General features: G+C 39.7%; 12 protein-coding genes across 12 annotated transcripts; 9 read left to right on the top strand and 3 right to left on the bottom strand. All coding sequences in view use genetic code 12, as the record gives it.

Moving 5' to 3' along the window:
* Nucleotides 1-125: 125 nt before the first annotated feature.
* On the top strand, nt 126-578 carry I9W82_002446 (uncharacterized protein; the record flags this gene model as incomplete). Its single annotated transcript, XM_067691302.1, has 1 exon — nt 126-578. The coding sequence occupies one exon, from the start codon at nt 126-128 to the stop codon at nt 576-578; it is 453 nt and encodes a 150-aa protein (XP_067549681.1).
* Nucleotides 579-1,693: 1,115 nt separating this feature from the next.
* On the top strand, nt 1,694-2,980 carry PTC1 (type 2C protein phosphatase; the record flags this gene model as incomplete). Its single annotated transcript, XM_067691301.1, has 1 exon — nt 1,694-2,980. One exon carries the CDS (start codon nt 1,694-1,696, stop codon nt 2,978-2,980), a length of 1,287 nt encoding a protein of 428 aa, XP_067549680.1.
* Nucleotides 2,981-4,048: 1,068 nt separating this feature from the next.
* On the bottom strand, nt 4,049-4,657 carry GAR1 (H/ACA snoRNP pseudouridylase subunit; the record flags this gene model as incomplete). Its single annotated transcript, XM_067691300.1, has 1 exon — nt 4,049-4,657. The coding sequence occupies one exon, from the start codon at nt 4,655-4,657 to the stop codon at nt 4,049-4,051; it is 609 nt and encodes a 202-aa protein (XP_067549679.1).
* A 215-nt stretch (nt 4,658-4,872) lies between these two features.
* CTA3 (Cta3p) lies at nt 4,873-7,758 on the top strand (the record flags this gene model as incomplete). The annotated part of the gene is made up of 2 exons (XM_067691299.1): nt 4,873-4,888; nt 4,940-7,758. The coding sequence occupies 2 exons, from the start codon at nt 4,873-4,875 to the stop codon at nt 7,756-7,758; spliced, it is 2,835 nt and encodes a 944-aa protein (XP_067549678.1).
* Nucleotides 7,759-8,101: 343 nt separating this feature from the next.
* On the top strand, nt 8,102-13,018 carry PLD1 (phospholipase D; the record flags this gene model as incomplete). The annotated part of the gene is made up of 1 exon (XM_067691298.1): nt 8,102-13,018. One exon carries the CDS (start codon nt 8,102-8,104, stop codon nt 13,016-13,018), a length of 4,917 nt encoding a protein of 1,638 aa, XP_067549677.1.
* A 162-nt stretch (nt 13,019-13,180) lies between these two features.
* I9W82_002441 (uncharacterized protein) lies at nt 13,181-13,834 on the top strand (the record flags this gene model as incomplete). The annotated part of the gene is made up of 1 exon (XM_067691297.1): nt 13,181-13,834. The coding sequence occupies one exon, from the start codon at nt 13,181-13,183 to the stop codon at nt 13,832-13,834; it is 654 nt and encodes a 217-aa protein (XP_067549676.1).
* Nucleotides 13,835-13,844: 10 nt separating this feature from the next.
* I9W82_002440 (uncharacterized protein) lies at nt 13,845-15,377 on the bottom strand (the record flags this gene model as incomplete). Its single annotated transcript, XM_067691296.1, has 1 exon — nt 13,845-15,377. One exon carries the CDS (start codon nt 15,375-15,377, stop codon nt 13,845-13,847), a length of 1,533 nt encoding a protein of 510 aa, XP_067549675.1.
* A 301-nt stretch (nt 15,378-15,678) lies between these two features.
* Nucleotides 15,679-16,443, top strand: I9W82_002439 (uncharacterized protein; the record flags this gene model as incomplete). Its single annotated transcript, XM_067691294.1, has 1 exon — nt 15,679-16,443. The coding sequence occupies one exon, from the start codon at nt 15,679-15,681 to the stop codon at nt 16,441-16,443; it is 765 nt and encodes a 254-aa protein (XP_067549674.1).
* Nucleotides 16,444-17,236: 793 nt separating this feature from the next.
* I9W82_002438 (sulfonate dioxygenase) lies at nt 17,237-18,397 on the top strand (the record flags this gene model as incomplete). Its single annotated transcript, XM_067691293.1, has 1 exon — nt 17,237-18,397. One exon carries the CDS (start codon nt 17,237-17,239, stop codon nt 18,395-18,397), a length of 1,161 nt encoding a protein of 386 aa, XP_067549673.1.
* A 522-nt stretch (nt 18,398-18,919) lies between these two features.
* On the top strand, nt 18,920-19,612 carry ZCF3 (Zcf3p; the record flags this gene model as incomplete). The annotated part of the gene is made up of 1 exon (XM_067691292.1): nt 18,920-19,612. One exon carries the CDS (start codon nt 18,920-18,922, stop codon nt 19,610-19,612), a length of 693 nt encoding a protein of 230 aa, XP_067549672.1.
* Nucleotides 19,613-20,039: 427 nt separating this feature from the next.
* I9W82_002436 (mitochondrial 54S ribosomal protein mL43) lies at nt 20,040-20,462 on the top strand (the record flags this gene model as incomplete). Its single annotated transcript, XM_067691291.1, has 1 exon — nt 20,040-20,462. The coding sequence occupies one exon, from the start codon at nt 20,040-20,042 to the stop codon at nt 20,460-20,462; it is 423 nt and encodes a 140-aa protein (XP_067549671.1).
* Nucleotides 20,463-20,601: 139 nt separating this feature from the next.
* On the bottom strand, nt 20,602-22,275 carry MUP1 (Mup1p; the record flags this gene model as incomplete). The annotated part of the gene is made up of 1 exon (XM_067691290.1): nt 20,602-22,275. One exon carries the CDS (start codon nt 22,273-22,275, stop codon nt 20,602-20,604), a length of 1,674 nt encoding a protein of 557 aa, XP_067549670.1.
* Between the last annotated feature and the right edge of the window lie 315 nt (nt 22,276-22,590).

Here is a 22,590-nt window from a genome sequence, read left to right as displayed (position 1 = left end):
TTTTTTTCAAAACTTCAGAATCCAACAATCATTCAATTTAGACAATTATGTTCGTAGTAGGAACCGCGCTCGCGATAGGTGCTATAGCCCACGACAAACACAAGAGGAAGAAGAAGCTTAGAAATATGAGTGCTAAAGAAAGGGAGGAATTTGAACGATATGAAAGAGCTCAACAACAGCAACAGCAACAGCAACAGCAACAGCAACAGCAACAGCAACAGCAACAGCAACAGCAACAGCAACAGATGCAACAACAAGGATACCCACAGCAACAGCAGCAAAATACACAACAAGGACACCTTCAGCATCAGCATCAGTATACACAACAGTACCAACAGCAGCCTCCCCCATCGTCAAGTCAAAATACGGGATACTATTCACCGCTTCCCAATGTTAACGAGTCAGACAGGGTGAATTACAACCGTGGTGGAAGTGAGACGAGCAGGCAGAATTATTCAGCGCCACAAGTACCACCTAGATCAGGCAGAGAGAAGGAAAGACCCAGAGTTCAACAGCATGTACAATCAATGGTTAGGGACAATGATGTGCATGACCCTCCACCAAAGTACACCCCATGATTCTATTTGATGTTTATTAGAGGTTATATTAATGATGTTGAAGTACAAAATTTACTAATAGATATAATGATAGTTATATATTGTTAAAGGTTTTTTTTTTTTTTCTTTCTCCTATATGTTGTCGTACAGCAACTTAATTCTTCGTAAGTTAATATAGCGACTGGGCGCAACTCTATGAGTTTAGTGAGAGAATACACGCTAAATACAATAACCAACTTATATACTAAATATATCTTAAATGAATTTTAACCATTAAGTAAATCTTATGCTTTCATTTATTAAGAAAAACCAGTCAATAGAGAACATCCTACTTTGTAAATTAGATAATTTAGAGAAATAGTAAATCTCACCACATTACCACATTACGTAGTAATATTAGCTAATACAATGTTTGATCCCATATATTTCGATAATTCTTATAAACAGCTAAAATAAAAGAAGAGAGAATTTGACCCAATATTTATAGTATTTCCAAACTCATTGTAAGTGTAAACATCAACATTATGAGTCAGAATGCAACAGGTCGTTTGATTTATTGTAGTTTAAGGTCACTGTACTTACAATGTTCATTTTAATGGTAATTGTTCATTATCCTTTCCTTTTTTTATACTTGAACTCTCATTTAAGGCAAGTCTCTGCATAACTCTCAATTTAATTAGAAATGAGAGGTGATTATTGACCTCTAATGTGATTGTTGCACGTGATTATTACATTATCGTTCTTGAAGAAAATTCAATTACTTTTAAACACCATTTGTATCTTCAATATGTTCTTGGCAACTGAGCAATAAGTGGTTTGTGGCTTGTGACTTGTGGCTTGTGATTATAAAAGTTGGTCTAAGCGTGGATATAGTTGCTATGTTTATGTTTATATATAATCTGCGACATTGATTATGTCATAACAACAGACATTTGCACATGACGTGCGACGCTAAAAATAAAAAAAATAATTAAAAAATATAAATAAATGAAAACATACACGCTCATTACCCTCAGTTGCTTTTACCACTTGAACAGCAAATAGACTATAAAAGAAAACACAAGTGGAACTACTCAAGAACGTTAATATAATACTCCACTACACGCAAATAAATATCTGCAAGCAAAGTAAACAAGATGAGCACAGCTGAAGCAAATTCCCTGATTGATACTTCGTCACCATCAGTTTCTTCATTTTCACAGCAACCGAGTTTAGCACAAAGGCGAGCAGATCACTACCAACAACAACATATGCAAAACGAAAACAGTGACGTCTCATCTAATGAGCATCCACCACCGTTTAGTGATAGTGGATCTATGCCTCCATTGAAAGATCCAAAGATATCATTGCCAGAATCAAACAGCAAATCTGAAAGCATTGACTCACCACCAGCACGTCCATCAGCTAAACCTAGATCGAAAATAACTTCAGAGTATGACCCATTTTCCGGATTATCTTTTAAAGTCGGTGTAGCTGAAAACAAAAACTCCACTTATAGATCTAAAATGGAAGATGTCCACACATACATTGCTAATTTTGCTGAACGAGTTGATTGGGGATACTTTGCTATATTTGATGGCCATGCAGGAAAGGAAAGTGCTCGCTGGTGTGGTAACAACTTGCACTCATTACTCGAGCAGGAAATTGACTTGGAATTGCAAGAGCAAAACAAGACTCTTCAAACAAACCAGGAAGGCGCAAACTCCAGCCAACAAAATGACTCCATAGCCACTACTGCTATACCGTTGAAAGGTAGAGTTGACATGAAAGATCATCTACACAAGGCGTTTGTCAAAGCTGATGATATCATTGAAAAGAATGGACAAGGAGCATCAGGATGTACAGCTGCGGTTGCAGTTCTTCGTTGGGAGAGTGAAACAGAAGATGACTGTATGGTCAGCACACATAACTCAGAGAAGCAATCTGGTAAAAAGTTTGATTTTTTACCAACAAAAAATCACAAGAGAATGCTCTACACATCCAATGTGGGTGATTCACGAATCGTATTGAGTCGAAAGGGAAAAGCATACAGACTCTCATATGACCACAAAGCTTCCGATAAGAACGAAATAGATCGAGTGGAGAACTCAGGTGGCTTGATTTTAAAAAATCGTGTCAATGGAGTGCTAGCGGTGACTAGATCATTGGGTGATTCATACATGAAAGACTTGGTCTTGGGGAAACCATTCACCACATCCACCCAAATTATCAAAGATGATGAGTTTATGATTATTGCATGTGATGGAGTTTGGGATGTGATTAGCGATACCAAAGCGTGTAGAATTGTTGCCGATTGTTTTGAAAGAGGATACGATGCCCAAGAAGCATCGAAGAAGTTGTGTCAATTGGCAATCGAAGCTTCCACTACTGATAATGTGACTGTTATGGTTGTACAATTTGACCAAGCAGTTTTCGATCGATAGAGTGTCTACAAGGTTTACGAATTAATGACAAAAGTACCTTTATTACTCCTCTTGATGCAATATCTCTTTCCCCTCATCCAAGTTGAAATCTTTAGCATGCAACTTAAAACAACATTCACTGAACTTGATGCAATAACTACACTAACTGGATCCAAACAGGAGTTCTTTATAAGGATAAATAACACCAGCTACCATCGCAATCACACGCTTAGAATCATAAGTTTCTGAATCTCTTTGATTACCGAGTATGGTTTAAATTGTGAAAATCTTCATGGAGAGTATTCTAAAACTCTAATGTATCCAAAATATCTCTCCTGTCTCCGCGTCTACTCTAACTTCTATTATTCCACTTCTAATGATCAAGATGATTTCTAAAGTCATTCACTTGAATTTAAACTATAGAGCTATAAAACAGGTATCCTAAATCTCATCAGCTCAATTCAATCTCTACCAGCTGCAGTGGCTTCACTCCTTTGTGATAGCTCTGGTACGTAACTGATATCGATAACCCAAGCACGCTACCTATTAAGTTACACAAAATGTCGATTGGATCAAACACTCGATGGCTATTGATGAGATGTTGTAAAAACTCCAGTCCTATACCTCCACATATGCTGCATACCACAAAAGTGATATAGCTTAGCTGCTTTACTGATCGTGTGTGGAAGATGAAGAAGAACTCTGCAGTGAGAATGGCAAATGTGGCAAAGTGGATAAGTTTGTCATGGGTGAGCTTGATCAGGGAAAACCCCAAATAACCTGCTGCAATCAAAGATAAGATGAATACTGATGGTCGGTTAGTATGTGATTGTTTGTGATTCAATTGAAGTTACAACATACGTAGAAGAACGGTGTACCTAATGGTGATCATTGGTGAAAAAGAAAGTGTTGTCTTACATTTTTACTAAAACGATCGCTTGCGACGGGTTTTTTGTTCTAAACGATTCAAGTGTTCCTACATTTACCAAAATTCCATCGCATCCCACGTCTAGAGATTCATTAATCTCATGGCAATGTTCAAAGATCAATATAGCGTTTATTGTAAAGCTAATTATACAAAAAGAGTTCCTAAAATCTTCCACCTCTACCACCTCTCGATCCACCTCTGAAACCGCCTCCACGGCCACCAAAACCTCCCCTTGAGCCTCCTCTAGAACCTCCGCGGCCACCGAAGCCACCACCTCTTGCTCCAAAGCCACCCCTACTACCACCTCTGCCACCTCCACGACCACCAAAGCCGCCTCTGGCACCACCACGACCACCACGGCCACCAGCAGCACCAGCAGCACCTGGTTTCCTCTTTGGTTTGGGCCCTATCGATGGTGGCTTAGGTAAGAATCTTTCTAATGGTAGAAGCTTATCGGGTCCAATATAGAACTTATCTCCATCCTTAAAAGACTCAGCTTTAACACCTTCCGATGGTTTTATGGTGAAAAACACTTCATTCAATGGTCCTAATATTTCATCGACTTTCCCAACTTGTGTTTTGTTTTCCAAGTAAATTGGTGCGTTAAAGTAAGGTATTTTGACATTGATGGAACGACATACTATATCTCCCTCACATGCTTGCATAAAAGATCCCATTTCCAAAACGGTATCTGGTGGACCTTGTTGAAAACTTGGTCTTCCTCCAGCACCACCACGGCCGCCTCTAAAGCCGCCTCTTCCTCTGTTCATTTTTAAAGATATATAGTCGTCTGTGGAAAAAGGTCTTCTCATCGAGAAAAAGGGAAAAAACTGAAAAAAATTATTAACCATACAACTGCTACCATTTGATTACATAATTAATTACATAATAAATCGACTTACCGACGTCAAAAACGAAATATAAACCCGAGCAAACTATTCTTTTTTTGGAATAGTTTTTCTTACCCCCTCCATTGACAAGCAACATGAGCATTTCGAGTCGTATGTACTTCATCACACTCCGTTGAGTTCCCTTTACTAACACAATTGAAGATACGCCTACTTTTAAAGTTGGCCTCACGTCTGAGGAAAAGTCATTGTATACTCAGATCTTCAAATCTTTGGATCCTGAAAACACTGGTATAATTACTGGTGAGAAAGCACGTACTACATTTGAAAAGTCGGGTTTACCTCCGGCAATATTGGGTGAAATCTGGCAAATCGCTGACCAGAACAACTTGGGCTTTTTGAATCAATTTGGTTTTTGCTATGCCATGAGATTGATTGGCTACACTCAAGCAGGAAATCACCCAACACCGGGTTTGGCTGATACACCCGGCCCCTTGCCAAAGTTTGCTGACATGCTGCTCCCTCAATTGCAGCCTCAATCAACTAGCAGCTCTTTTTTGTCGAGTCAACCTAACAATACCATGCCTGGGCACACAACTCCACAAGAAGCCATTGGTCCGATTGGAGCTGCGGATTACCAAAAGTTTTCTCTGTTGTTTGCTAAAACAGTAGGGTCTGTGCAAGGTGAATTGGGCGGTGCCCAAGCTAAGGACATTTTTATGAAAGCAAGATTACCCACTGCCACATTGGGTCAAATTTGGAGCTTGGTTGATAGAAACAATACAGGTGCGTTACATGTTGGGGAATTTGTAATTGCAATGCATTTGGTACAAGGAATTTTAAGTGGTCGTATCAAGCAATTACCTCCTTTTCTTCCTGATACTGTATGGCAATCAGTTGAGAAAGCTAATGGTGGAGCACCACAATCACCAAACCTGTACCAACAGTCATCTCGTCAAACTTCTGTTAGCTCTCAACAAACTGCAATCAGACACCCACCGGCGGATGAACCTAGTGAATGGGTAGTAACGCCAGTTATGAAGTCTAGGTTTGACTCCATTTTCAACAATCTTGACAAAGAGCATGCTGGCCACTTGAACCCTGATCAAGTTGCATCATATTTGATGACTTCAAAGTTAGATCAACAAGATTTAGCCACAGTTTGGGATTTGGCAGATATTCAAAACACTGGTCTTTTCACTAAATTGGAATTTTCAATTGCCTTGTTCTTGGTTAACAGAAGAGCTAATGGTAAGAGCTTGCCAAATGTTATTCCAGATAGTTTGATCACATCAATAAAGAAAGCGGAAGCCAAGCCAGCTCCTCCTCCTCCACCACCAGCTAAACTGAAATCATCCATGGACGATTTGGTGGATGTATTTGGAAGTCCATCTCCACAGCCACAACCTGCTGCATCCGCTACTGCTCCACCTCCACCTCAATTGCAACAGAGAGAATCCAGTAGCGATTTGACCCACTCAGTAAAACCCCGTTTGACCAGCTCTTTCAAACCAACTTCATCTTTTGGCCAATCCTTGTTGAATCAGCATTCCAAAGAAGAAGCAACGAGGGAGGTTGAATCACCATCAGTCCAGTCACCACCGGTTCAGCCTGCACCGGTACAATCACCTCCTGCGCAAGCTCCGCAAGCTCCTCCATCTCAAGCTTCTCCTGCGCAAGCTCCTCCGGTCCAATCTCCTCCACCACAAAAGCAAGTCAATTATGACGCATTGCGCAGTGTGCCTCCCCCACCGGCATCGAACACCAGAATCACTCAACTTGAATCACAATTGCAATCCAAGAACAGTGAATTGGAAAAGTTGCAAACTACAAACACTCAACTTCAAGAGCAATTGCAATCAAGAGGTAATGAAATGGAAAAGTTACAAAAAATGAACACTACTATTGGAGAGCACTTGCAATCGAGAAACACTGAAGTAGAAAGATTACAGAACGTGAACGTTCAAGTCGCAGAACAATTGCAATCAAGAGGCAAAGAGATAGAGAAGTTACAAATAGAAAACGCTCAACTCAAAGAACAATTGCTTGTAAGAGCCAGCGAAATGGAAAAGTTGCAGACCGCAAACACTCAGCTTCAAGAGCAATTGCAAGTAAGAAATGGAGAAGTGGAGAAGTTGCAAGAATCAAGCAAACAACTTGAATTGCAGTTGCATCTGAGGGTCAGTGAAATGGAGAAGGTTCAAGCAACAAACAAACAACTTGAAGAGCAGTTGCAATCGAGAGCGCATGAAGTGGAGAAAATTCAATCAGCAAACACCCAGCTTGAGGAACAGTTGCAATTGCAAAAGAATGAAGTGGAAAAGTTGCAAGAAGAACTTGCGCAAGCCAAGAGAACTATCACTCAGCATCAAGAGTTGCAAGGTCAGCGTGAGGTGGCGCAAAACAACAATGTTCCAGGTGGTGCTGTGGCAGCTGTTGGTGCCGGTGTTGGTGCTGTCGCGGGTGCTGTTCTTGGAGCCGTGGGTGCTTCTGGAGATGAACAGACACCCACACCTGATGCTTCAAAAACTGTGCCATCCGATGAAGGTAAAGATACTAAAGAAGTACCACCTGCTTCCCAATCCGAGCTTCAAGACACTCCCACCACGGAGCAATCGGAATTGCCTGCATCAAATGGACAAAGCAACACCCCATTGCTGACCAGAAATATAGATGAACCCGAAGCTCTCGAAACTGGTGTTGTGGTCTCTCCAAACTTTACTGAAGAATTTCCACCTATTAAAGAGCTCGACTTGCACGAGAGTGATTCCGACGAGGACTCCCATTTTGATGATGCAGCTGATAACTTCAAGCAACCACACCAACAACCCGAAGCCCATAAGGCTACTGCGTTTGATGATGACATGTTCAATGACCTTCAGCCAGCAACCGAAGATGTGGATGAGAATTTCAATTTGGAACCTGCTCAAGTGGACAATGAAGATACAACAGAATTTGAAAAGCCTGATGATGCAAACGATGATGAGTGGGAACAGTTGTTTGCAGGATTTGGAAATGCATAGAGGATGCTTATGTGTAACGTAGAGTGTGCAGTTAAGTTTGTAATTTGATTTATGTAAAGTGATTGTTAGCTGTAGATCAACTGTGAATCTAAAGACTCGATAGTTTATTTATGATAGACAAGTGTGACTTTGTTCAGTATAGCAATTAAACCTTTCTTGTTTAAACCAAAATGAAGAGAAATACTAAATTAGATGAGTTTTTTTCAAAGCTTACTCGACTCCGCCTTGAGCACCACCACGTTGCTTGCTATTATTCCTGCGAGAGAAAACTTATCACCACCGAAAAAAAAAAACAATCTCGTTTGTTGATGTTTTGGCGACCACTCTAATCCATTATTTAACAATGCCAGTTGCAAATAACTCGGGAAATGATCGTCCTGGGACTGAACGTGAGAGTGCTTCTGACTCTCCCAGCAACTCAAACAACCTCTCGAGAGATCTGCCGGATGTCAGGCAGTTGTATAAATCAATATCAGGAGACAAATCACACAACCAAAGTCCAACTGATGTCAAACGATCAAACCAAAAAAGTCCATTGTTCTCCCGTCACAACTCTTCTCATATCATATCTAACCCTATGAGTTTTTTCAATAGATGGGGAGAAGATCCACTGGAGTCAAGGTACAGTTCAGAGGAAGACGAGGGAGCAGCACGTGATGACAATATAGAACAAGAAGGAGTTGGTCAAAATTCTGAAAACCGACCAGAAAGTCTGGCAAGTCTTCATCCTGATGGGAATAACCGCAATGCACCCACATCGCCTCAGTCACGACGTGCCTCAGCTATCCAAAACTTTTCCAAACTCGTTTCTAGATCCAATGTTGAAGCCAAAAAAAAGAAAAAAGAGAAGCATCATAAGCCAGGACCTCAATTGAGTGATCCAAATTACTCCTACACAAACACCGATTTAAGAGCACAAAGGCTTGTGAATTCATTTCTTGTCAATGGGCCCGCTATAGGAGTAATGGCGTCATGTTTGTTTGTTGATGAAGGTGGAATAGCCAGAGTCCCTTTGCTATTTTCATTATTGGGCTTCAACATCGTTGACATTAGCGATAATGAGTTCACGAGAAATAGAAAATTTCGTATCGACTTGGAATATGGTGTTGGTGATAAGAGTATGAAGTGGAGGGTTGAAAAATCGGTGGCTGACTTATTTTACTTGCATTCTCGGTCCAAGATTGAAAATTGGCGAAGTGTTTTTGGTACTAAAACTAAATTGCCAAAGTTTCCAACACCGTCCTTCAGGGAAAGAAGGAAAAGAGGAAAGGCGTCAGATACGGCGTCGCAGATTCATGACCATGAGACGGACAATCAATCAATCATAACATCACAAACAGGCATTTCAAGAATTAGACTGCGATTGTCATCTGTGATCTCCCACGAACATAGGGAAAACAATCCCGAGTATATGCTTGAATTGCGTAGAAAAAACGCTGACTATTTGAAACAAGTTGAGAACTATTTAAACGAACTAATTGAATTTGTTTCATTGACGCCATTGTCCAATTATTTGTTTATGTTTTTCGAACTCTCGCCAATTTCCTCGTTATTGAATTATGAGGGATCATTTCAAGGAAAGCAAGGGTCAATTCACATAGGTTCAACGGCAAAATCACAAGGATGGAGAGTTGGTCATTTCAAAGCAAATGACTTGAAAGGTATGTACAACAGAAGAACAGACAAATGGATGCTAGTAAGAAGCAGCTATGTTTTGTACGTTTCTGATTTAAACTCGACAACTCCCTTGGATGTCTTTTTGGTTGATTCGAACTTCAAAATTCACACAAGAGCCAACGTGATCAAAGATGACGATGAAAACGAAGATTTTGACGAAACAGCAGTCGATAAGCAAAAGCTGCTTCACACCAAAATTTTTCCTCATTTGAAAATCACTTTGGAAAATAGAGAGAGAAAATTAGTGTTGAACCCCAAATCTTCACGAGATCACAAAGCATGGATGGAAGCTTTCCGTCGCATGGAACATTATACTGAATGGGGACAGAAACACCGGTTTGACTCCTTTGCCCCAATAAGACAAAATTGCTTTGCGCAGTGGTTTGTTGATGCTAGAGACTATTTCTGGGCTGTTTCTGCTGCTATCGAAATGGCCAAAGAAACCATCTATATTCATGATTGGTGGTTATCTCCAGAACTATACTTGAGAAGACCGGCTTTGGGGAACCAACAATATAGAATCGATCGGTTGTTGCAAAGAAAGGCAAAGGAAGGAGTGAAAATTTTCGTTATTGTGTATCGAAATGTCGGTACAACAGTTGCTACGGACTCATTATACACAAAGCACTCATTGTTATGGCTCGATGATGAAAACATCCACGTAATCAGATCTCCCAATCAATTATTGCAAAATACGTTTTTCTGGGCCCATCACGAAAAATTGTGCATTGTGGATCTGACTTATTCATTTTTAGGGGGCATAGATCTATGCTATGGTAGATATGATACTGCCGACCACGTTTTAGCAGATGATTCACCAGGGAATTTTGAGCAATTTGGAGCAGATGACTATGCTACGATAGCAGACTTGGAAAAGTTTCAGGTATTTCTGGGTAAAGATTACTCCAATCCTAGAGTCAAAGATTTTTTTGAATTAGACAAACCATATAATTCAATGTATAATAGGCAAACCACTCCAAGGATGCCGTGGCATGACATACACATGATGGCGTATGGGAAAACTGCTAGAGACTTGTCACGTCACTTTGTGCAAAGATGGAATTACTTGATCAGGCAAAAGCGGCCTAGTAGACTCACTCCTTTATTGGTACCACCGCCAGATTTTACTGACGAGGAAGCAAAGAATGCTGGATATAGTGGAACATGTGAAATACAATTATTAAGATCATCCGGTAAGTGGTCGTTGGGCCTTGAGGAGCATGAGCAGAGTATTCAAAATGCTTATTTAAAGTTGATTGAAACTTCGGAGCATTTTGTTTACATTGAAAACCAATTTTTTGTAACGTCTTGTTTCATTGATGGTATTGAGATAAAGAATAGAATTGGCGATGCTCTTGTCGATAGAATAATTCGAGCACACCAAGAGGGTACAACCTGGAAGGCTATGATTGTTATTCCGTTAATGCCAGGTTTTGAAGCGCAAGTTGATGAAGCAGAAGGATCATCGGTTCGAGTGATTATGCAATGCCAATATATGTCAATTTCTAGAGGAGAGACCTCAATTTTCGCTAAACTAAGGAAAAAGGGAATCAATCCTGAAGAATATATTCAGTTCTTTTCTTTGAGAAAGTGGGGGAGAATTGGACCGCAGCGAACCTTGGTTACAGAGCAGCTATACATCCATGCAAAGTGTATGATTGTGGACGATCGATCCGTTATCATTGGAAGTGCTAATATCAATGAAAGATCTATGCGAGGAGTGCGTGACTCTGAAGTTGCAGCAGTTGTTAGAGATACTGAAATGATTTCGACACGTATGAATGGTGAGCCATACAAGGCCGCCAGGTTTGCTCACACTCTTAGAATGAGGTTAATGAGAGAGCACCTTGGAGTCAGTATTGATGTATTGGATACAGTTGAAAGGCGGTTTAAAAGATTTGAGGAGTTTGCCAAAACTGAAGAGGGATTAAAGTATGCAACAAACAAGTTCCAAAATGAGAGCTATCGTGTTAACTCAGCAATGGTTGAAATAGCTACTAGGGACGTGTTGAATGAAAAAGAAGGAACCAGGAGATGGAAGGACCATGTCAACATCTCAGAATTGGACGAAACAGTAGCAGAAGTTGATTACGAGGAGGAAACTGATGATGCGCCGAAGCCACTTGACCTACCAACGATGTTCAATTACAGAACTGGACCGAAAGAGGCCAACGCGGGAGTGCGTGACAAAAAAAAGGTATCGTATGACCCTCGTGTGCAAAAGAATGAACAACATAAGGATGATGTGCGTGGTTATGGTCTGGACAAGTACAAAACTGAGCTTGCCAAGAGTGCTCGTTTATCAAGCAGTAAATTTTTACAGGAAAAAGCCCTTCAAGTGATGAACTCAGATGTACCAAAATCCAGCTTTGTACCTCTGTATGAAGATGTTCTTGAATTTTTAAATACCGACGATGCTCAGGTTGCAGCAAATAATGATCAAGAGTCAGAAGAGCTCATCAACGAACGAAATCAAGAACGATGGCTTTTGTTGAAAAAGGTGTCGTACTTGCAACGAGTAGCGGCAAATGAAATGAAATACGTTTCCGAAGAGAACAAGAGACGTGCCAGTGCTGGTTTGCCGCCTTTGAAACCTTCTACTGAAATGAATGGAACGTTGACGGAGGCTGAGGAAACAAGCTCGGATGACAAGCCAAATCCAGAAGAAGCGGTAAGAAGTGGCTTCCAAGCTGGACCTTCCGTTTCTTGCAGTGATCAGGAAATTTCTGATATCCTTGGAACAATTTCTTCTCCGGATGCAGATTGTGCTAACTCATTTATAGATCCTTATGAGTTTGAAGATCCCTTGAGTCCAGAATTTTATGAACTTTTGTGGTTTGAAATTGCTAGAAAGAATACCGACATATTCAGGATGGTGTTTCATTGTCAACCGGATGATGCTGTGGCTAGGTGGTCTGATTACACCAATTTTGCCAAGTTACAAAGCAAGTTCATGAAAGGTCAAGCGTCAACCAGAGGTCTGACGTCTAGTTCAAAGGCAGAGTCAAGTGAGCTAAATGATGATATCTTACATCTTGGAAACAATATCGAGCGTCCTGCTGAAGATATGGAAGAGGATATGGGGGTCTTGGGAAGAGTTCCGCCCGAGAAGAAGGAACAGGATGATTTGGTTGAGCATGATAACAAGAAGCGTCATAAGTTGGCTAGAAAATTTAGCTCTGCACCGGGCAAGCTCGATAAGTTTGTAAAGGATAAAAGTCAAAATGGCTCAGATGAAAAGAGCCCTACTACCGATGAAGAGCCTTCCCATGAACATGACTCACAGGAAGATCTGGGACAAGATACGACGGAGGACTCACCCGCACGTTCGTCTGCAAGAAAAGAAAATGGAACTGCTAAAACTCATGAAAGATTTCGCAGAAACAGAGCCACGAATTTTGCAACGCGCAGAAGAATGATGACAGGAGAATTGGTGTATGATAAGGAAACAGCTGAGAAGTTGTTGAGTAACATCAAGGGTCACTTGGTACTCTTTCCAGCTCATTGGCTTGATGTTGAGTTGGAAAATGATAATTGGTTTTACAATACTGATAGAATTCCACCAATGGAAATTTACGACTAGTTTAATAGAAGATCCTATATCTATCACTGTAGACCCTTAGAGACACTGCGGAGCAAAGAAAGAATTGACGGAAAAATAAAAAATAAAAAAGAAAAAAAATTATAGTTTTGCACCAAACACTTTGCCTGCCACTTTCAAACTCACCGCATCGACGTCAGTACTATGATATTACAAATTCTTTCGTATGCTGGATTGGTAATTGGATTCCTATTCCTAGTACTATCAATTGCTTCAGGATTATACTATATTTCAGAACTTGTTGAAGAACATACTGAGCCGACAAAGAGATTCTTGACAAAACTCATATACGGCATAATAGTAATATTCATATTGCTAGTCTTGTTTGATTCATTCCCAATTAAGTTATCTGCGTTCTCCATCTTCAGCTACTATATTTATTTACAGAATTTAAAGAAGTTTCCATACGTGGAATTATCAAGTCCAATTTTCCTATCGAGTATTGTTTTGGTTATCGCAAATCACTTTTTATGGTTTAATCACTTTCACGACCCCTACATACCTCCTTTGGAAGTGAGATTGCAGCCGGATTATAAAGCACCGAGGATACCTGAATTTGCTGAAATTTGTTCCTTTTTTGGCTTGCTCATATGGTTTGTTCCATTTGCATTGTTTGTGAGTTTGAGTGCTCATGACAATCTATTACCTCATCACCAGGTGAATGTGCAAGATGATGGAAAGAAGAAAAAGAATGGATTGGCAAAAGTGGTTGTGGCAAATATTAGAGAGTACATTTACGCTATCAGCAGACGTTTTGGTTACGAATTAGATCCTAATCACCAATCAATTATCTATTGAGTATGTACAATCAAGTTTCTAAGAATTTCTTTACTGGTTTTCCGATATCGTTGAGGCTCAATAAGAATGTGTCGTGACCGTAGTTACTAATATCATTTCCCAATTCAAAGTACTCAATTTGGCCACTCTTGTTTTCTTTATTTTCTCTCAATACATTGGCAATTTCACGTTGTTGCCAAACGGGAAAGAGAATGTCTGATTCGACGCCAATAACCAACACATCCTTATTTGCCAATCGCTTTTGCATTCCCTTTTTTAAATCTTCTAATGACTCCTCCACGGTAAACTTCGAAACTGTCTTTTTCTCCTTATATGGCTCCCGAGGAACAGCATCATACTTTTCGGACAGACTAGCGGAAGATTTGTATTCTTGCTCACTTCTTTGTCTCTCCTTTAGAGCTCTCGATCTCGTGCTATCACCCAAGTCAAATAAATCCATCGCTTTGGAAACATACAACCAAGAATTTGCATCGTATTCTAAGCAAAACTTTTCCCCAGCGTGATCTAAATACGTTTCCACCAAGAAGTCAGGACACAATGCTGGTGGACGAGAATCATCGGCTCTTGCTCTGCCAAATCTGTACTCCCATTCAGGACCAGATCTGTATGTGACCGTTGCAATCTCTCTTGCCAACTTCATACCAACATGAGGTGGTATTTTATCGTAGTAAAATCCTCGGTTCCAATTTGGATCACTCATAAGCACCTGTCTTTGAGTGTGTCTCAATGCAATTGAATATGGGTGCGAGCGAGCACATCCGCTAATACTGATAATCTTGCCTACTTCCTCGGGAAATTCCCACGCATACGCTAAGCTCTGCATCCCACCCATTGAAGCACCAACTGATGCATGTACTTTTGCTACCCCAAACTCATCACGAACTAGTTCTCTTTGAGCTCTCACCATATCATTAACTGACAAAATTGGAAACCTGGTTGCATATCGTTCATTGTTTCCTGGATCTATTGAGGAAGGACCGGTAGATCCATAACAACCGCCAAGGACATTTGTACAAACAACAAAAAACTTATCAGTATCAATAAACTTTCCCGATCCAATAAAGTTTTCCCACCATCCAGGCTTTGTGTTGTTTGGTTGTGACTTTGCGTGACTAGAGGCAGAGAGACCCGTATGGATCAAAATTAAATTTGATTTTTCCTCGTTAAGTTTGCCCCATGTTTCGTAAGCAATTTCATATTCAGGTAGATGCCCTCCGTAATCGAGAAATATCGGTTTTTTAGACTTGTAAGTTTGGAATCCGGTCCGCACAAATCCGTAGCTTGGTTCTGGACCAGACTTTAAGCTTGAAGAAGGGTCCGTCAGGTTAAATACGCCCCTTGATAACTCTTCAGTCTTTTTTTCTCGTTTGTCTAAACACGGGAAAGATAATTGTGGGTTGGAGGCACTTGAATCACGAGCTCTTGTGGATAATCTAGCTCCCCTTAGTTGTGATTGCTTCGCTGGCTGCAAAATGCATGACTTGGAAATGGAGTGTAGAAGGGACCTCGAGTTGGATATTGACGTACGCATGTATGCTTTCATTTAACTTTGCTTAGTAGTGTGAGTTGGTAATTTAGGTGTTGTTGGTGGTAATTGCCCCTGAATTGCTTATTAATTGAGGGGGTTTGGTTATCTTTGCTTTGGGGAAATTGAAAAAAAAAAAAAATTAGATTTGATGCGAAAATTGCATAAGAAGGCGTGCAAGATCGCCAACATTTAAATTTTGTTCCACGTGATTTTCATTTTAGCTGTTCATTTTTTTTTTTTCAGGCTTTCTTAGGGGTCTTGTGGATAACCATTATCGCATCATCAACAAGAGCATTGTAACGAGAGCACATTTGCAATGCCATTCACACAAGCCCCATGGACTGCTGTCTGCTCACTTTATCCAATTGTATATGTTGTGTCCATTCCACTAACATTGGCATTCAAGCGGTATAACTCGTATATTGGTGAGCTTTGGTTTGTTCAGTTTTTAGAACACTACATCGTCAGAACTTACATCTACTATTGGTTCACGCTACTCTATGTGGCGAATTTAATAGTAGTTGAAGTTAGACGAGTTTCATTACCCATCAAGGATCCATGGACCATTAACTCGATAAAAATTTATTTTTGCAACTTGATCTGGTTGGCTCTTTTACTCGAGTGGTGTTTTGGATCTCCCATTTTTGAAAGAATAAGTGTTGCAACTGGTGCTCATTGCACTATACCCGATATATACAGAGAGTACCAGTGTGAAAAAGCAGGGGGCAGCTGGATAAATGCATTTGATTCGTCCAGCCATTACACTTTGCTTATTTCAAACAGTCTTCTCATATGGCGTTTGGTTTTACCTTATATTGGAGCAGTGCTACCACAATATGTTTTGAGAAGACGTCTGTTGGTGGAGAATGATTTAGAAGCCGGCCCAGGAGATCGTAATGAAAATTCCACCTTAGCCGAAGATAGTATTGTCAAAAAGGTTGTCGTATTAGTTTCACTTTTGTTTGTATTTTTGTGGTTTATTCTGTTTTGCATTACGTCGGTATTTTATCATACAATTCCTGAAAAACTTGTGGGTCTCATATGTGGCATGACAGTTCCGGTGCTTCTGAGATTCATTTGAGGGTATGCTATATGTTGCTAAAGCCATGATTCAAAGAACAGTGTTATGGAAAGTACCTATGTGGATTATTTAAAGTTCGTATATTTTGCTGAGAACATACAGTGAACGTAAGTGATAAGACATTCTACTCAATGACAAACGATAAGGGGAACTCCGCTGAGAGAACCTTAACCGGCCAAATGTATCTCTTCCTAAATCATTATTCATCGTGCTAAATGTATTTTTTACGTGTTGCTCTTCTTCAGTAAGCTGATTGATTCATTGCCGAGTATTTCGCCAAGTGTGTAGGCATATTCATTTCCATCGTAATTCTTGTATTTGTAAGATTTCGTCATTATTTCGAAATTGTGGCGCGCGCTTAAACTCTCGGCGCGGGAGGGTCAAAAGTTTCTAGGCTTTTGTAGTGTTATCGGCTTGGAGATCGGACAATGTATCCATATGTGGCATTACCGCATCAAGGGATGCTAAATAACTTATGGAATGTCACATGTACCTGCATTGTCAACTGCGTGTCTCTATGAGATTTACTGATTTCAGCCGATCCGATCGAAAGATAAAAGCGAACAATTTCCGACCCGAAACGCGCTACCAGTTGCAAAGCTTAAATTGAAACTGTGGCGTTAACACAATCACTTTCCCTATCTATTAAAAGACAAAGGCCAGTAATTGCTAATTTCGTCATTATCAGTCTACATGCTTAATAATACATATCTCTGACATTATATAAATGGAAACAATTTCCTTCAAAGAATTTTTCACGTAACAAGAAGAACACAACACACATACGTACACAATGGCAACTAAATTTGGTAACTGTGATATCCACTTTAACAAAGAAGTTGATGAAATTGACGAAGATGGAGTCTTAGTCATCAACAAGCACAATAGAGCACAAGCTAAGTTCCCAGATTTTTTACCAACTTGGGATCCAAGACAAAAATACCCACCATTGAAATTTGAAAAGTATATTGATCCTGGTTCTAGAGCTGATCCATCGTTCCCAAATTTGTTTCCCAAGAATGGTGATTATAAAGTTACAAGAATCACACCAAAGTTTGGTACCGAGGTTGATGGAATTCAATTGTCACAGTTGAATGATGCCGGAAAGGATGAATTGGCATTGTTTTTGGCACAGAGAAAAGTCTTGTTGTTCAATGATCAAGATTTTGCCGAACATGGACCTGGTTTTGCTGTCAAGTTTGGAAAATACTTTGGTAATTTGCATATTCACCCAAGTTCTGGCTCTCCAAGAGGTCACCCAGAGTTGCACATCACATACAGAAGACCAGAAAAGGGAGAATTGGAAAGAGTTTTCCGTGATAGGACCACCAACACTGCTTTCCATAGTGATGTTACTTATGAAATCACTCCTAGCAGATTCACAGTTTTCCAAGTGTTGGAGAGTGGTGATGGTGGTGATACTGTTTTTGCCGACACAACTGAGGCTTACAGAAGATTGTCTCCAGCTATGAAGGAAAGATTGGAAGGTTTGCATGTCTTGCATACCAGTGAGGACCAAGCTGCTAACTCTAGTTACCAAGGTGGTGTTGAGAGAAGAAAAGCTGTTTCCAATATCCATCCATTGATTCGTATTGACCCAGTCACTAAAGAAAAGTCCATCTATGTCAATAGAGCTTTTGGAAGAAGAATTGTTGAATTAAAGAAGGAAGAGAGTGAATACTTGTTAAACTTCCTTTATGATCTCATTGAGAGAAGTCACGATTTGCAATTGAGAGTCAACTGGGAAGGTGGAAAGAGAAACAAGGTTGCCTTGTTTCACAACAGTGGCGTTTCACACACTGCTACATTCGATACTGAAGATGGTGAAGTTAGACATGCTTACAGGATTAGTGTGTTGGGAGAACGTCCTATTGGAAAACTTGAAGATTTGAATAAGGAAGAATATACTACCGGTGACTTGGAGCAGGCTTTAAGAGGAATCAAGCCAGTGTAGGCGTTATATAGGGATGAAAATTTTATGGTTGAAAGAGGAGGAAATAGTAGTGCGTTGTAGGGTCCTAACCGCCAATGACATCTCAGTATTGAAAGCGATCTATTTATGGAAACTCCGAAAAAAATGCCTTCTGTAAGGCATCTTGTATAATTTTGCAGCTCAATGAGATCGATCTGTAAATTTCTTTTTTTTTTGCTTCTACTATACACTCTCGTGATCAGTTGCCATTTTGTCTCAATTGTGGCACATAATTTTAATAACCGCGCGCGCTGTTTGTTGTCGTTTTCAGAATGTGTCAAGGTGTTACCTTCTGTTTTTGATTTTCTAGTTCCATTTTGGGATAATCGCGGTTAAATTTCAAAAAAAAATGCCAAATTTGTTTAAAATTTTTAAAAAACTACAGTGTTACTGTCTGGGAGACTTATAGACGGGTAAAAATGATTCATATTGTTTTAATGAAGAAATTTTTTTGTAGAGATTATATCCTCTTTATTGCTTCTTTTCAGTAAAGTAATATTAGAAATGGAGAACAACTACAGGTCGTACCAGCGAGTTTTGAACATCTCGGTCAAACCATCATCAGCTGCATTATCGCCTAGCAAAAAGGAGAAATGTTCACGTACAAAAGTTAGCAAGCCACGGAAAGATGATAGCCTGGTAAAGAGAAGAACTAAGACTGGTTGCTTCACTTGTCGAAAGAGGAAGAAGAAGTGTGATGAAGATAAAGTCAATGGGAAATGTCAAGCTTGCACTAGAAACTTTTTAGAATGTTGCTGGCCGGAACCCGCTACAAACAATCAAGATGGTGCTAAGGAGCTTAAGGCTGCTGTTAAGACGCCAACTATAAGATCTACCAAGTGTGATATCAACTCGTTGTTATCGTCACCAGTCACCCAAGAAATGCCTTTGTCACCGGAGGTAACCGTAAAATCCGCTCCATTGGTCAAGCAAAGCATCAACCCATACCCAAGTCCAATTCAATCGCCAATATATCATCAACCAAGTAGTCCAAGTAATGACGTGAGCTTTATAACATTACCACCATTGCGCAACATCAATTACAAATTACAAGCAAAAGACAGTAATGTACGAGGTCTGCGTTCAGGAGAAAATGGCAACAGTCCATCTCTTGACAAAAGCAAGGAGAAGTCCAGCACAAAGTTCATAATCACAAGCTTTGATTCTCGAAAGGATTTGTGTGAGATAAAAAATTAGTTCAAAAAGGGTTTTCTTTAAAAAAATTTTCATTCTTTCAATTTGGTGTATTTCTTATTAGGTTTCTTTATTTAGGTTTTTCTTTTTTTTAATAATAATGGATCATTCTGTTGGTTAATCATCTGAGAATTGTAGGCTTGATAGAAGGGTGTGTTGGCTTCGTTAGATTGTTTCAGTATCGACTTGATCGTGAAAAGGAAGTCGTAGCCATACAATTGATGAACAGTGAACAATTCCCCAGCGTACAACAGGTCTAATACTCCCATATCACCTTACCGACCTCTTACTGCAACATTTTGCGGTTATCCTTAATTATCCTAGAGCTCTATATTCTTTGTTCATCTCACACGACCTTCGATCTTCAAAACTTTTGAAAATTTTTTTGTAACAATCAATCAGAAGATAATTTACTCAACTACTTTCTACAATGCCGGTCAAAGCAGTCGCAAGGACATCTATAGCGCGTAATGGATTAGGTGCGTACGTTCTACCATGCAATAAACTAACGCTACAGTATTGTAACTGGGGAGGCTCATCGCTGGGAATGAGACAACTTTTGACAAATGGACAATTAAACAAAATTGCAACGCAGAAACCACAAGTGACGTTTGAAATACTTAAAAGGCAAGGTCATCCAAAGCTCATCTTCCGTTATAACGATGACAAGGTTACCGAGGTTGATGTTAGAAATATGCAGAATCACGAAATTGTGGAAAAAATTAATGAGTACATACAAAGGTCAGGAAACGAGTTGTTCAAGTGTAATCATAAGGTTGTATCTGAAAATGATTCAGTGAGAGGAATATGGTCACCTTTGCACGCACCAAAGGGCCACAGGTTTAATATCTAGATAAAAGTCTTGTAAATAGGGAATACAAAATCTACATTTATCATTATACGTCTAGATTCCATTAAAAATTAAACCTCTATCTAATATACAACAAAGAACTGAAAAAACAAAGAATTAATGAGAGCCACCTTGTGAACCATCACTTTACCACCACAACATCCTCATCTATTTGATCAATGTCATCAGCGTCCTTAGATACTTTGTATATTTTATTTCTCCAGAATCCATCGTCTCCCAAAATCTCCTTGGCAACAAGACGGTATCCACCAAAGTATGGCAAGATCTTGACCCAAACAACCCAGTACGCCAATCCAACTCCAAATACACCCCACGTTACAACAGCGTGGATCCAGTATGGTAAATCATTATACACTTTTTGACCATGTACTGGTGGGATGTATGGAGCAACAATCAAGTATAATGATGCGAAAAAGAAGAAAATGACAATTGGGAGTGAAGCTTTGATTGGCGGATTCCAATCAGTCAATCCTTTGTATTTCTTGTAGTTGATGTAGATCAACCCACCAGCAAGAACTGTGTTGACAACATTCAATGGGTATGAGATCAAGTTCAAAATAAAGTTATAAGCATCACCTGGTGGAGGAGCCACTATAGTCACAATACAAACAATCCAATGCTGCATCAATCCAACAAATGGAGTACCAAATGGCTTCGAAGTGGCAAAGAAACGTGAAAATGGCAAGGAACCTTCACGTCCTAATTGTTGAATAATTCTACCTTGAGAAAAGATGACTGACATAACATTGGCCCATGCTGAGACTGCAACAAAAACCGAAGCAGCAGTTTCTGCTTTGTCTCCAAATGCGTATTTGAAAAACGAAGCGGCCAAAATTCTTCCAGAAGAAGCAATTTCAGTTTTTGGAACGACGGCAAAGTATGCAATGTTGACAAACATGTAAACGATACCTAAACCAATAAATGCGGCTGGAGCGGCAATTCTCAAAACTCTTTCTGGGTTCTTGATCTCACCTAAAGCGTAGTTTGCATTGGAGTAACCAACATATGACCAAATGACATTGTACAAAGCATTGACAATTCCGAACCCAGTTGGACTCTCTCCACTAAATGCATCGTGGAAGTTACCAGTTGGCTGAAAGTTATTTGTCTTGATTCCTCCTCCTAAGGCAACCCAACCAGTAACACTAATGAATAAAACAATAGCAACTTTAAAAGTTCCCAAAACGTTGGCCAAAAACAAGCCCGCTTTCACATTTATACCATTGATCAAGAAAGCAAATGTGATAACAGCTACACCAATTCCTCTGGAATTCCACTGGGTAACTTCTTTACCAGCAGCATTTAAAATATATTCACCAACAACAATTGAGTTACCAGCTGCCCAACCAAGGAAAAACACATATGAGGCATACATTGCCGTCACTAAAAATTTAGGTTTGCGAAACATATATTCGAGATAGTTTTTCTCACCACCATTTCTTGGTAGAGCTGTTCCCAATTCCATGTAAACCATTAATCCAGTGAATGCAATAACAGTACCAGCAAACCACATCATCAACGAAGTTCCCACTGAGCCGGACAATGAGTAAATAGTGGATCCAGTGGAGAACACACCGGCACCCAACATTCTATTAAGCATCAAAAACGATGCTGAAACAATACCAATTTCTTTGACATTTCTATCCGTTTCCAACACATGAGCTCCTTTCTCGGACCCTGACGTAAGTTGGCTATGATTATCAAAACTGTCTATTCCATTACTATTACTCTCGAAGCCTTCTTCTGCTTTCTTGTCGGAGTTTGAATTACCCAGAAACCTGTAAGCAAATCCCATTTCTAATAAGTGTTATTTTAGGATGTTAACTGACTGAACCAAGCAAGGGGAGGCAATGTGCACTTTTTATAGTAAAATACTCGAAATAAGAAAGAAACCCTTTCGTAGTTGCAATTGAATTTTCTTTTTTTTTTTTTCTTTTTTTATAATTTAAATTTAATTTATGCGACGCCGTTTAAATTTCTTTTTTTTTTTCTTTCTGTTTGCCTCTTCATTGTAAAAATTGTGGCTTACTAGAAACACAGTTTAATGGTCTCTAATATCAGAGGTATACAGATAGATGACTAGCAGGAGGTATGTGTAGAGATGTCGATA

This window comes from Candida metapsilosis (assembly GCF_017655625.1).
Source record: "Candida metapsilosis strain BP57 chromosome Unknown scaffold2, whole genome shotgun sequence".
Classification (NCBI taxonomy): domain Eukaryota; kingdom Fungi; phylum Ascomycota; class Pichiomycetes; order Serinales; family Debaryomycetaceae; genus Lodderomyces; species Lodderomyces metapsilosis.
The sequence above is the reverse complement of the archived record's forward strand: the minus strand, read 5'-3'. Positions and strand labels throughout refer to the sequence as shown.